At 38.9% G+C, this 13,867-nt stretch overlaps 2 protein-coding genes across 2 annotated transcripts; both read right to left on the bottom strand.

Annotated features, from left to right (window-relative positions):
- Positions 1 to 7,300: 7,300 nt before the first annotated feature.
- On the bottom strand, positions 7,301 to 8,293 carry LOC125145554 (trace amine-associated receptor 13c-like). The gene has a single exon (XM_047818868.1). The coding sequence runs from the start codon at positions 8,291 to 8,293 to the stop codon at positions 7,301 to 7,303; it is 993 nt and encodes a 330-aa protein (XP_047674824.1).
- Positions 8,294 to 11,207: 2,914 nt separating this feature from the next.
- LOC125145563 (trace amine-associated receptor 13c-like) lies at positions 11,208 to 12,200 on the bottom strand. Its single transcript, XM_047818942.1, has one exon. It carries the CDS (start codon positions 12,198 to 12,200, stop codon positions 11,208 to 11,210), a length of 993 nt encoding a protein of 330 aa, XP_047674898.1.
- Between the last annotated feature and the right edge of the window lie 1,667 nt (positions 12,201 to 13,867).

Here is a 13,867-nt window from a genome sequence, read left to right as displayed (position 1 = left end):
CAATACAGCATTTCTCTAATGTCGACAGAGTTTAAAGTAAAACAGAAAATGCAAGAAATCATAATCGAATAACTTATGGCTCAGAAGCTTCGGTGATTTTATAATTTATAGACATTAGTCACGCCTCCCTAATTTGAGTGACAGTATGATAAATATGATGTCATGGCTTGTGGGAACAAAAGGCCTAAACTAAATATCTCTATCTCATGTGTTCTTGACTGGACTGATGGGACACTGGTTTCTGTAATGGTATTTCACGGAGAATAAAAAATTAAAACATTCAATATAGTGAATATTAGACAAGTATATAATAAATGTCAGTTAATTATATTTATTAGAAATGTCACTACAAGAACCCACCACATTAATTCAGCTCTTAGTGTTTGTTCTGCAGTCAGTAAGGCTGTCCTCCTCAGATAACATATTATTTTAACCCTCTGGGGTCTAAGGGTTTTTTTGGGCATGGAGAAGTTTTGTCATACCCTGACGTTTGTGCTTTTTTCAGTTGCTTATGAAGATATAAATGGCTAAAGTCTAATATCACTGTAATCAGCACAAACTGGACTACAATAATATGTGAGCAGCTTGTATGTACATGATTGTGTTTTTGAGAAAACAATGTTTATGCATGGTTAGTGAAAAATGAAACATTATAAATCACTTGAATAAGGCCATAAAACACATACAGAACATTGGTTCACAGGACTTTTGAGAACTGGATCTTAGAGTTTTTGCTTCAAAATTCTGTGAAAATCATCTTGTTTACTTGCTCACAGAAAACAATATATTGATTTAAATTTTCTAAGACACTTTTTGTTTGTAAAGGGCATATGCAAGTAGGCGTCAACTATCATGAATATTAGTGTAATTCACACCTGAGAAGACAAAGGCCCGCATAATGAGCTGCATAATGTGCCTTACAGGTAAGTGTGTGACTAAGAGAGGAGTTACAAGAAAGAATGTGAAGACAAAATAAATGTGTATATTTTTTGTTTGTAGTTTATTTAGAATATTTAACTAGTGCAAACTGTGCCAGACAAGAGACCGAGCAAACAGACACTATACTACAAGACAGATGCTTAAAATAAATAATAAAGTAACAATATGTATACAAGTAACAGTATTGTAAATGACCAACACAATATGGCTCTGTTAAAATCTTTAATGGAATCTTTAATGGAATCTTTTTTAATCTCTAATGGAATCTGTATGTCACGTCACTTGAAAATTTGGTGCTTCTTATACCATCCCAGTCAGCAAATTTCCTTTGGCCCAGATTTGGGCCAGATAAACAGCTGAGCTGTGGCCCAGATTAGTTTGTGTTTGTCGGCCCAGATATGGCCCACATCTCCTTTGAAAGAACTGAACCAAAGGAGTGCCATAACTCCACCAAACATGAGACAAATAATACAATTTAATGTGGCCCAAATATGAGCCTTATATGCAATTTTAGTATGGTTGAGTTCTGTTAAAATCTATTGGCCCATATGTGCCACACATGCAGCTGACAGTATGTAAAAGTCTTATTAACTTAAAGGTAAATGAAACACTCAACAACAAATGTACTCAAAACAATTTACTTCAAAACAAGTGTTTAAATAATTACAGCTTTAAGAGTAAACATAAGAATACATTTAAGAATGCATTCAACTCAGAGTAATAAAAATCACAGAAAAAAAACCCCAAAAAATCAGATTAACTTGTAGAGAGAACTTAAATTGCGAAATTGAGTTTTGATGTGCCTAATGAGGGTCGGCAGTGTTTTGTTGGGCCTCGTGTTTCTTCATTCGCTCCCTCCTACCCCCCTCTCGGTCTCTGCAATAAAGATGAATTTAAATAATGCTAGCAGCAATACAACCTGGAAGTTAGAGCTGGAGGATAATGGTGGGAAAATCATTTAATATAAATTTCCTCCTTTAATATTTTAATTGCAATAATTAACCACCTCTGATTGACCAAAAAAAATTTTTTTCCAGTATATTTTCGAAAGGAATTGCAAATTGTATTTTTCAATATGTGGGCCATAATAATACCATAATTTCTTATGACAAATTATTTAGATTTTGTTTTTAGAATACTTTTTCACTGGATGTATTCTGCTTTATAAAAAAACATGCATGACTTTCAGTGCATGAGAGAGCTTCCAAGGGACCTTCTGCAAAGTGCAAATCCCTAAAAGCGAATACTAAAAAACAGTCAATAACCACCGTAATACACTGTACTGTCACCAAATTCAGCTCACACATCACTGATGTCCTGATAGTTATACTACAACACACTTGGGGGAAATGTGTTTAACTTTTGGGGGAAATATTTTCATATTAAAAAAAAACATTAAAATTATACAAAAAGACATTTCTCCAAAGTTTTTTGCACTTTGCAGACAGTCCCTTGGTTCGCACATAGAGACCTGTATTTTGTCCACGGTGGAGGAAAGCTGATTTTGAGAAAAATTGGGTTGTAGCTGCCTCTCTACATTACTACTATTTGTGTAGTAACAGCATTTAGCTCAGGAGTTATTGACTTGGAAACCTCCAATCTGTGAATTTGCGGCCAACTTTACTTAATTACTGTTGATTTATAGTCCAAAAACATCGGAATTTAAAACGCCAAACCAGCGGAACCCTAGCGTACATTAAATTGGATTGTTAAACTGAGGAAAATATTAGCTAATTTGACCGCTTCCTCAATTAAACTAATAACTAAATGCTTAATAACATGCAATATTGACACATAATGCTGCATATTTCAATTATATGACTGTAAAGTGCCAATCACTTACCTGAGCTTACACAGTCGTGAGGAAAGCAGAAATGCCGCCCGCTGTCCATGTCTCGGTCACATTCCCTCCATAGTCTCACTCCACCAATAGGAGGGAAGCTGCATAGCAACCTGAGGTGTGGGACGGAGGATGTCTGCCGCACTTGATTTCAGGATTCCTGTGTTTTTCCACGTATAAGCCAAAAGTTTACCAGAAGTCCGTGTTTCTCACCGTGTGCCATAGCTCAACCACATATGGTTCTCATGTGTTCGTTGTTATCTGGGCCATATACCTCAAAATGAGTTGTGAACCAAGGGAGCATTTCCAGCCGATTTAAAAATGGCAAAACAAATATGGCCACAATTTGGCCCATATCTGTATAGCCACACCACATCTAGGCCATATGTGCCAGATAATACCCACATGTGGCCCAAACGTAATTGCTATCTGGGAATTATATGTGAAGGCAGAGAAATGTGAGTTCCATGTCACAAAGACCACCTTCTTGGGCTTCATTCTGGCAGCAGGAAGTGTACGGATGGATCCCGACAGAATCAAGGCTGTTAGATTGGCCCCGCCCTGAGACATGTAGGCAGCTTCAGCAGTTCTTGGGATTTGCCAATTTTTATCGTTGATTCATCCGGGGCTACAGCTCTGTTGATGCACCCTTGCACCAGCTAACTTCCCCTGTCAACCCTACTCTTGGGTACCTCAGGCTGAGCAAGCCTTCAAGAAGCTGAAGCAGCTTTTCACCTCGGCCCCCTTCCTCACCTTGCCCGATTCCACTCGACAATTTGTGGTAGAGGTTGATGCGTCTGATACCGGTGTTGGGGCCGTCTTGTCTCAAAGGGACAACCAGGACAATAAACTTCACCCGTGTGCCTTTTTTTCCTGTCGTCTCTCCTCGTCCGAGCGGAACTACACTATTGGCGAACGTGAGTTACTGGCAGTCAAACTAGCACTGGAGGAATGGCGTCACTGGTTGGAGGGTGCGGAACAACCATTTCTGGTCTGGACGGACCATGAGAACTTAGAATATCTCCGGACAGTCAAGAAGCTGAAACCTCAACAGGCTCGTTGGGCACTCTTCTTCAACTTTATGCTGTCCTATCGGCCGGGAACGAAGAACGGGAAGCCAGATTCTCTCTCTCTCATCTCTGGTCCCAAGTTCTCCAGTGGTGTTACAATTCCCGGCTTTTCTGTCACCCTGGCTTCTGTCAGACCCTGTCAGTTCTCCAGCGATGGTTCTGGTGGCCCTCGCTCAGACGTGACACTCGTGACTTTGTCGCGGCCTGCCCAGTATGTGCGCGACACAAGAGTTCCCAATCTCTCCCATCCGGTCTCCTTCGGCCTCCGCCAATCCCTTGGTCAAATATTTCGCTGGATTTCGTCACCGGCCTCCCTCTTTCCGATGGCTACTCCACTATCTTCACTGTGGTCGATTGCTTCTCTAAGCTCGTCCATTTTGTTCCCCTGACCAAACTTTCTTCTGCCAAAGAAATGGCGTCCTCCTTCAGCATGTTTTCCGGCTCCATGGCATTCCGGGAATATAGTCTTTGACAGAGGACCCCAGTTTACCTCCAATTTTTAGAAGGAATTTTGCCAGCTCTTAGGCGTCTCCATTAGCCTCTCCTCTGGGTTTCATCCCCAGTCCAATAGGCAGATGGAACAGCTCAACCAGGAGCTGGAGACGGGTCTCCACTGTCTCTGTGCCGAGGATCATTCGTCCTGGGCCTCCAACTTGGTCTAGGTCGAGTATGCCCATAATTCTCTGCCCTCCGCTGCCACAGGTCTGTCCCCTTTTCAGGCTGCCTATGGCTATCAACCCCCATTGTTCTCTATGCAGGAGCCAGAAGCCTTGGTTCCCTCAGCCTTGGCCCTTGTGAGATGCTGTTGTCGAGTCTGGAGAAGAGCTCGCCTCGCCTTGCTGAAATCTTCCCTGAACTACGCTCGCTGGGCCAACTGCAGACGCCACCCTGCTCCTCCTTACCGTGTCGGGCAATAGGTGTGGCTTTCCACCAAAGACCTCCCTTTGAAGCTGGCATGCAGGAAACTTTTTCAAGGAAGCTTTTTCATTTCCAAGGTTATAAACCCGGCTGCGGTCCGGCTCAAGCTCCCCGGGGTGTTGCGCATCCACCCTACTTTCCATGTTTCCAGGCTGAAACCTGTAAAGGCCTGTGCCAGATGATCTCTTTTCAGTACGTCACGGTCTGTTCTCGCTACTGTCGACTCAGAGTGTGGTTGCCAGGTTGGTTTTATTTTTTCCCCTTTTGTTTTTTTAAGAGAGTTGCTGCTCTGTGCTGCCTCCCTTTTTTCCAGTTTTTTGTCCTCCGATGTTTTCATGCCGATTGGAGTTTATTTTTTGTATTCGGATTACTGTGAACTTTTCTCTCTTCTGTTCCAGTGGATTATTTATTTTCTACTTGTTTTGGATTACTATTATTTCCTGTGAGTGGATTACTTTTGTTCCGCGTCAGAAACTGTTACTCCCACAGAATAATTCCTGCTCCTGTGCTCATGTGTCACCTCCTTACAGTGTCCATGCATGAGGTTTATGTGAACACCTTTACCTGCTATTGTTCCTACTTATTGACTTTACTTACGGACCTCCACCTATATCCATTGTCCAACAAAAAGTGGTACAGCTTTTACAGTCAGATTGATTCTAGGCCTTACTGGCACAAAGTTACAGGGGTTTGAATGCAGATTTTCCTGTCCGCCTGGGTTGTTTCTCTGATAAACTGATTAATCTTATTTTTCTGGAACATGTTAGGGACAAACCAACAACTGTCATAGCCACATGTCTTGGCTTTCACCAAAAAAAATTTCAAGTCAAAAGACCCAAAAATGGATTTTATATGAATATTTTTCTACGGCCCTGGTCGTCGGGTGCAGCGTTTTTGTGTACTTGTTTACTATATAACTTTGAAATAAAAGGCTGCAGGCTCAGTCTGACAAGCCATAAATAAGCCTAGACTCTCGCTCTATCACTCTGGTGTGAAAACAGGCCTGTAACTTGACACCCTGAGCTGTGAGAGGGACAAAAGGTCAGGGATTACGCAAGAATTCTTCTGCGCATCCAGTTCACGCAGACACAGGCAAAGAATGTAAAGCATGTCGCATACCGTTGGAATCGTCTGCTTATTGGCTAAATGGCTGTATAGGTCCCGGCCCATTTCATTGCTATTGGAAGGAGTAATTGTCAGTCAAATGCGGGTTCCCAAAAAATGAGGTCATGCCACCATTGGCTTCCCAGCTGTCTATCTCTGCCATACAAGCACCGATTGGCTCAAATGAGGGCTTATTTGATTCGTTAGGACCTGGGCTATAAATATGACATAGGCTTTGAATTTTTGAATATCCCAATTAGGAGTTAGAGCGGCAAAACGAGATGATGGCGCACTTCTGTTTCCAGTTTTCCGAACACTAACGGAATATTTGCGGCGTGACCAGAGCGTTTTGGATTAAAAGGCTTACAGATTTCAATACCTTGGACCTGTGTGGATTTTTGTGGATTATTTGTGTTGGAATATATTACCCCAGTGAAGAAAGAGACGCGTCTAAATGTAAGGGAAAAACCGGTCTAGCGCCACCTAGGTCAGTTTTGTCCAAAATTTTTTTCTAATTGTATGAAGGCTGTGAATCATACTGTGCTTTGTGTGTGGGCTTAAAAAATTATTGAGAGTATAAACTTTACTAGGTAAATAGGTTTTTTCGTGTTTTTGGAGGATTTGATGCTTTAAAGTTGAATTGAAGCTTGTTTCTGCGTCATCCCCTAGTGGTCACTTCTACTTCCGTGCCGTGTACGGCACAGGGCCCGTAAGAGGTTAAAGCTCTCTTTTGAACATTGGCCTGCATTTGGGTTCTCCCCACCGAGTCTCTCTCTCTGAATGCTGATAGTCACCTACAGTATATAGAGCTGAAATGACAATACAAACTTCTTGACTTGACCTGATTTGGTGTCACAGAAGGGTGTGATTATAAATATACAGTTTGACAATTGTGTATTGATAAGTAGGACCTTCATTGAGACGTCCAAACTCTTTATGATAAATAACACAATTTATGATATCTTTTATTTTCTTGGTGAAAATCTGTTGGTCTTGTTGATGCATGTTAATTTGGAACAAGTGAAAAAAAGATTATTAATGCAGAGTCTTCTAATATCTGCAGAGTTAGAGTTAATTTAACACACCTCATGAAAAATGGATAAAATAGAGCATAAATAACTGGATTAATGGTGGAGTTAAGACAAAGTACGAGCAAAACTTTCAGTAATGTTTAATTTTGTGGTCGAATAATCGTCCAATAAATTGTATGTAAACTGTTAATAAAATATGAAAATAAATACAACAGAAGCTAAATATTTAATCCATATTATAAATTTTTGTAGCAAATATAATTCCTACAATTTACATATAATACAGTACAGTTCACAATATATTCGTGGTTGAAATTTGATTTGTTATAGAAGCTGAAATTATATATAACAGCAATATTTACTGTAGGGACATTAACAGAAATTGTGAAAGAGCGTTTTCATGACCGAACATTGATTAATGCAGAGTCTGTCTGGAATATTTGTAGAGTTACTGTTAATTTAACACACCTCCTGAACCACGGATAAAACAGAGCATAAATAACTGGATTAATAGTGGAATTAAGATAAAGTAGGATCAGAAGTTTCTGAAATGTTTCCATCTGTATTTCAATAACATTCCCTAATAAACTGTAAATAAAATATGGAAGTAAACAGACCAGAAACACAGACACTAAAATACCGAGGACTTTAGCTGCTTTTCTCTCAGATTTCATGGAGTATGAGGTGATTTTCTGTGTTTTAGGCCGTGTGTGATTATTAAGCTCTCTGATAGCAGTGGCATGTTTCTTAGCAATCACAAAAACTCGAGTATACAATATGATTATGACAGAAAGTGGGAATATAAATGAATATATGAGATCAGTTACAGACAAAACCTCATTCAGAATATAATAACACTCGCCAGGACACATTACAGAACCTGTGAAGTTTCCATTGAAATACATGAATGTTAAGTTATAGGCAACCACCAGACACCAGTCAAAAACTATTACAACAGCAGTGACCCTCACAGAGACTCTGGAAGAGTAGAGAAAGGGATTTGAGAGAGCCAAATATCGATCCACAGCAATCAGAGTGATATTATAGATTGATATGATTGTAAGGAAACCATCAATGAACCAAAAACTGATGCAGAAATCTCTCCCAAAAATCCAGCATGACTCGATCGTCCAGGTGAACACAGGTGGCATCACTAAAGCACCAACAAGGAAATCCGACACAGCCAGTGAGAGCAGCAGCATGTTTGTTGGTGTGTGAAGCTGCTTGAAGTGAAGAACAGAGATGATGATGAGCAGATTTCCACACACTGTTAGCAGAACCACAGCAACTGAACACACGTACAGTAAGATATAAACTGCAGGAGATACAGATCTCTCTGGACAGGAGAAATGATCACAGCCATCAGACTGATTAAACTCTTTCAGGTTCATCAATACAGCATTTCTCTAATGGCTGCAGAGTTTAAAGTAAAACAGAAAATGCAAGAAATCATTATCAAATGACTCATGGCTCAGAAGCTCTGGTGATTTTATAGTTTATAGAAATTAGTCACGCCTCCCAAATTTGAGTGACAGTATAATAGATATGATGTCATGGCTTGTGGGAACAAAAGGCCTCAACTAAATATCCCCATCTCAACAACAACATTCAATATAGTGAACATTAGATAAGTGTATAATAAATGTCAGTTAATTATATTTATTGGAAATGTCACTACAAAAACCCACCACATTGGTCACAAACAGATTCAGCTCTTAGTGTTTGTCCTGCAGTCTGTAAGGTTTTCCATTTATATCTGGATCAGTTTAATGCATGACAAATATGTAAATATTATTTTTATTGTGTGAAGATGAACAATGCTGATTTTGTGTCTGTAATGAATAAACATTAATACAATATCCTGCTCTATTGGGGGTAATTAAGGCTGCTCAGGTACTTGTTCAGTCTCTTGTCATTTCAAGACTGGATTGCTGCAATGCACTGCTTGCAGGTCTACCTATGAACACAATTTCTCCTCTGCATATGATCCAAAATGCAGCTTCACAGCATTTTTCAACTTGCCTAAGTTCTCACATACCACTCCGCTGCTGCGATCCCTCCACTGGCTTCCGGGTAAAGCTTATACTATCACATGCTTATGTCAGGGCTATTGTGAATCTGCTACAATCTTCAATGAAGCACTGAAGAATAGTCTAGACCCTGTGACGGGTCTCCTGCTTCCCTGCTACGGCCGGCCAGTGGGTGGAACTGTGTTGCTAAATCGGGTGCCCCTGTTTCTTGTTATCTCTCCTTATTTAAGTTTGGTGTTGATTGTGTTTAGGAAATCTTTTTTCCGCTTGGGATCTGTTTGGGGTTGTTTTCTGTTTTGTTTCTTCATTATTTTGTAAGTATTGTTTTCCATTTGAGTTCTCCACTACACTGTCACGTGTAAACTGTTAAAAACATTCTGTCAAAGCTCAGATTAATGATTCACAAATATTTATTAAATAAAAAATTAACTAGTATTTTGGTTTTCACTGTGTCCTCCCTTTTTTGTCATGACTTGAGCCAGTTGTGATAACCCACTGCAGTTATCTAACAAGTCTGTGTTGCGTCAGTATGTAGATGACATACCTTTACCCACACCAACTCAAGAACAGTGTGAGAAAGACACCATTAAATTGCTCTGTCACATCGCTAAAGGGCGACACAAAGCGAGCAGTCAAAATTGTAATTTGTTCAACAAGAAGTGAAGTTCCTCAGAAGGTAAAATACTCAAGTCGAGCAAAAGAGAGGCAATTCTGAAAATTCCCAAACTGGAAAAAACAGTTAATGTCATTCTTATGCATGCTGTAGGATGTGCTATTGGATTATGCTATTTTAGAGGCACCAATGAGTGCTATTGCTCATGGACAATGCCTGCAACACAGAGCAAAGTGACATGGATGGAGACTGCAAATTATGCATTTGAACACCCACATTAGGTATCTCTGACCAATGAGACCATTTACACAGACTGTGGACAAAAAAGGGGGGTGCATGCCATCAAACTTGCTCCAAGATCATGGGGGCAAACTCAGACCAGTAGCATATTTTTCAGCTAAATTAGATCCAATGTCAGCAGGCCTACCCATGAGTCTCAGAGCAGTGGCTGCAGCAGAAAAGGTCTGCTTAAAATGCTAAAAAGCAGAAAAATACCTCAAGGGACATTGTAGGCTACAGTGAATTAACTCTATTGGTACCACATGCAGTCTTGCAACTGCTTTATAGCACACCCTGCATCCGCAAATCCAACAGCATTGTGGATGATCCCACACACCCCTCACACACACTTCTCCTGCTGAACAAAGGTACCAAAGCATTTGGGCCCTCACAACCAGACTGTGTAACAGTTTCTTTCACACTCCTCCAATATACATCCATGTATACAGCACCACCCGTATCAAACAGTTTACATGCTGTCTTACACATTTCAGTCAACTGCTGTTCTGCACAATACCTTATATTTCTGCTGCTACTATATTAAGTGTTTGTTCCAGTATTTTTGAAGATGCATTATAGAATGTACAGTATGTACATTTTTTGCACTGTCTTTTGTCTTGCACTGTTTGCACCAGATTGCACAGATGCACTTTATGCGGCTAGGACTAACTTACTTATGTCCTCTTTCTTTGTTCTATGTAGCTCCATGGTTTTGGAGAAATGCCTCCATCACTGTGTCACCTACAGTATATAGGGTTGAAATGACAACAAAAGTTTCTTGACTTCACTTGATTTGGTGTCACAGAAGGGTGTGATTATAAATATACAGTTTGACAATTGTGTACTGATAAGGAGGAACTTCATTGAGACGTCCAAACTCTTTATGATAAAGAACACAAATTATTATATCTTTGTTCTTGGTGAAAATCTGTTGGTGTTGTTGATGCATGTTAGTTTGGAACAAGTGAAAAAAAAACTGATTAATGCAGAGTCTTCTAATAACTGCAGAGTTACAGTTAATTTAACACACCCCATGAAAAATGGATAAAACAGAGCATAAATAACTGGATTAATGGTGGAATTAAGACAAAGTACGAGCAAAACTTTCAGTAATGTTTAATTTTGTGGTCAAATAATCGTCCAATAAATTGTATGTAAACTGTATTTATTTTCATAAAATATGAAAATAAATACAACAGAAACTAATTATTTAATCCATATTATACATTTTTGTGGCAAAGATATTTCCTACAATTTACATATAATACAGTACAGTTCACAATATATTGGGGGTTGAAATTTGATTTGTTATAGAAGCTGAAATTATATATAACAGCAATATTTACTGTAGGGACATTTATCAGAAGGTGTGAAAGAGACTTTTCATGAAAGAACATTGATTAATGCAGAGTCTGTCTGGAATATTTGTAGAGTTATGATTAATTTAACACACCTCCTGAACCACGGATAAAACAGAGCATAAATAAATGGATTATTGGTGGAATTAAGACAAAATATGATCATAAGTTTCTGAAATGTTTCTATCTGTAGTTCAATAACATTTCCTAATAAACTGTAAATATAAAATGGAAGTAAACACACCAGAAACACAGACACTAAAATACTGAGGACTTTAGCTGCTTTTCTCTCAGATTTCATAGAGTGTGAGGTGATTTTCTGTGTTTTAGGCCGTGTGTGATTATTAAGCTCTCTGATAGCAGTGACATGTTTCTTAGCAATCACAAAAACTCGAGTATACAATATGATTATGACAGAAAGTGGGAATATAAACGTATATATGAGATCAATTACAGTACAAACCTCATTTAGAAAATAATAACACTCGCCAGGACACATTACAAAACCTGTGAAGTTTCCACTTAAATAGATGAATGTTAAGTTATAGGCAACCACCAGACACCAGTCAAAAACTATTACAGCAGCAGTGATCCTCACAGAGACTCTAGAAGAGTAGAGAAAGGGATTTGAGAGAGCCAAATATCGATCCACAGCAATCAGAGTGATATTATGGATTGATATGATTGTAAGGAAACCAATAAAGAACAAAAAAATGATGCAGAAATCTCTACCAAAAATCCAGCATGACTCGATCGTCCAGATGAACATCGATGGCATCACTAAAGCACCAACAAGGAAATCCGACACAGCCAGAGAGAGCAGCAGCATGTTTGTTGGTGTGTGAAGCTGCTTGAAGTGAAGAACAGAGATGATGACGAGCAGATTTCCACACACTGTTAGCAGAACCACAGCAGCTGAACACACGTACAGTAAGATATAAACTGCAGGAGATACAGATCTCTCTGGACAGGAGAAATGATCACAGCCGTCAGACTGATTAAACTCTGTCAGGTTCATCAATACAGCATTTCTCTAATGTCTACAGAGTTTAAAGTAAAACAGAAAATGTAAAAAGTCATAATCGAATGACTCATGGCTCAGAAGCTCTGGTGATTTTATAGTTTGTACAAATTAATCACGCCTCCCTAATTTGAGTGACAGTATGATAGACATGATGTCATGGCTTGTGGGAACAAAAGGCCTCAACTAAATATCCCCATCTCATGTGTTCTTGAATGGACTGATGGGACACTGGTTGCTGTAACGGTAATTCGTGGAGAATAGAAAATTAAAACCAACAACATTCAATGTAGTGAAGATTAGACAAGTATATAATAAATGTCAGTTAATTATATTTATTAGAAATGTCACTACAAAAACCCACCACATTGGTCACAAACAGATTCAGCTCTTAGTGTTTGTCCTACAGTCTGTAAGGCTTTCCATTTATATCTGGATCAGTTTAATGCATGACAAATATGTAAATATTATTTTTATTGTGTGAAGATGAACAATGCTGATTTTGTGTCTGTAATGAATAAACATTAATACAATATCCTGCTCTATTGGGGGTATGTAAGGGATGCAGTAAACTGTGTGTTTCATAATTAAACATTCAGCATTTAATCTAATGAAGCTGATATAAGCATTTTTAAGGATTTATGAATTTTAATGATTTTAAGGAATTTAAAGGATTAAAGATTTAAATGCTGATTTAAGCATTTTTACTTTTTAAAGAATTCTCTTTTTCTAGTTATGGTAAGTCATCATGATGGTAATAAAAGAGGCAGAGGACTTTATCTCCTTTTCTCTCACATTTCAAGTCTGAGGTATTTAATATGTTTTAGACTGTGTGTGAACAAGAGATTTTGTCACTGCAATTAGAGGACTAGCATTTTAAATGAAATAACCAGTGATGGAGACACTGCATTTACTCTTATCCAGCAGATTAATTGCCACAAGGTGGCACCACATAAATTGTACTTAATTTCTCATGTGTTGAAATACTTTGACCATATTATTATAGAATTATTTTTACTCATGCAAAATGCAAGAGACAAAAAGTATTGCCTGGATAATGTTGCCACAGCTCGCAACCTTGGCGTAACCATGGACAATCAACTGTACTTTTCCTCTAATGTTGCTAATGTGACTCGCTCATGTAGGTTCCTTCTCTACAACATTAGAAGGATTCGGCCATTTTTGTCCACACAGACTGCTCAGGTACTTGTTCAATCCCTTGTCATTTCAAGACCGGATTACTGCAATGCACTGCAATACACTGTCATGTGTAAACTGTTAAAAACATTCTGTCAAAGCTCAGATTAATTATTCACAAATATTTATTAAATAAAAGATTGACTGGTATTTTGGTTTTCACTGCGTCCTCCCTTTTTTGTCATGACTTGAGCCAGTTGTGATAACCCACTGCAGTTATCTAACAAGCCTGTGTTGCGTCAGTATGTAGATGACATACCTTTACCTACACCAACTCAAGAACAGTGTGAGAAAGACACCATTAAATTGCTCTGTCACATCGCTAAAGGGTGACACAAAGCGAGCAGTCAAAATTGCAATTTGTTCAACAAGAGGTGAAGGTCCTCAGAAGGTAAAATACTCAAGTCGAGCAGAAGAGAGGCAATTCTGAAAATTCTCAAACTGGAAAAAAACAGTTAATGTCATTC

The sequence above is a fragment of the Tachysurus fulvidraco genome, chromosome 9 (assembly GCF_022655615.1).
Source record: "Tachysurus fulvidraco isolate hzauxx_2018 chromosome 9, HZAU_PFXX_2.0, whole genome shotgun sequence".
Taxonomy (NCBI): domain Eukaryota; kingdom Metazoa; phylum Chordata; class Actinopteri; order Siluriformes; family Bagridae; genus Tachysurus; species Tachysurus fulvidraco.
The sequence above is the reverse complement of the archived record's forward strand: the minus strand, read 5'-3'. Positions and strand labels throughout refer to the sequence as shown.

Excerpts from the sequence above, each read along its gene's own strand:
- LOC125145554 (XM_047818868.1), bottom strand. The coding sequence starts at position 8,293 with ATGAACCTGAAAGAGTTTAATCAGTCTGATGGCTGTGATCATTTCTCC.
- LOC125145563 (XM_047818942.1), bottom strand. The coding sequence starts at position 12,200 with ATGAACCTGACAGAGTTTAATCAGTCTGACGGCTGTGATCATTTCTCC.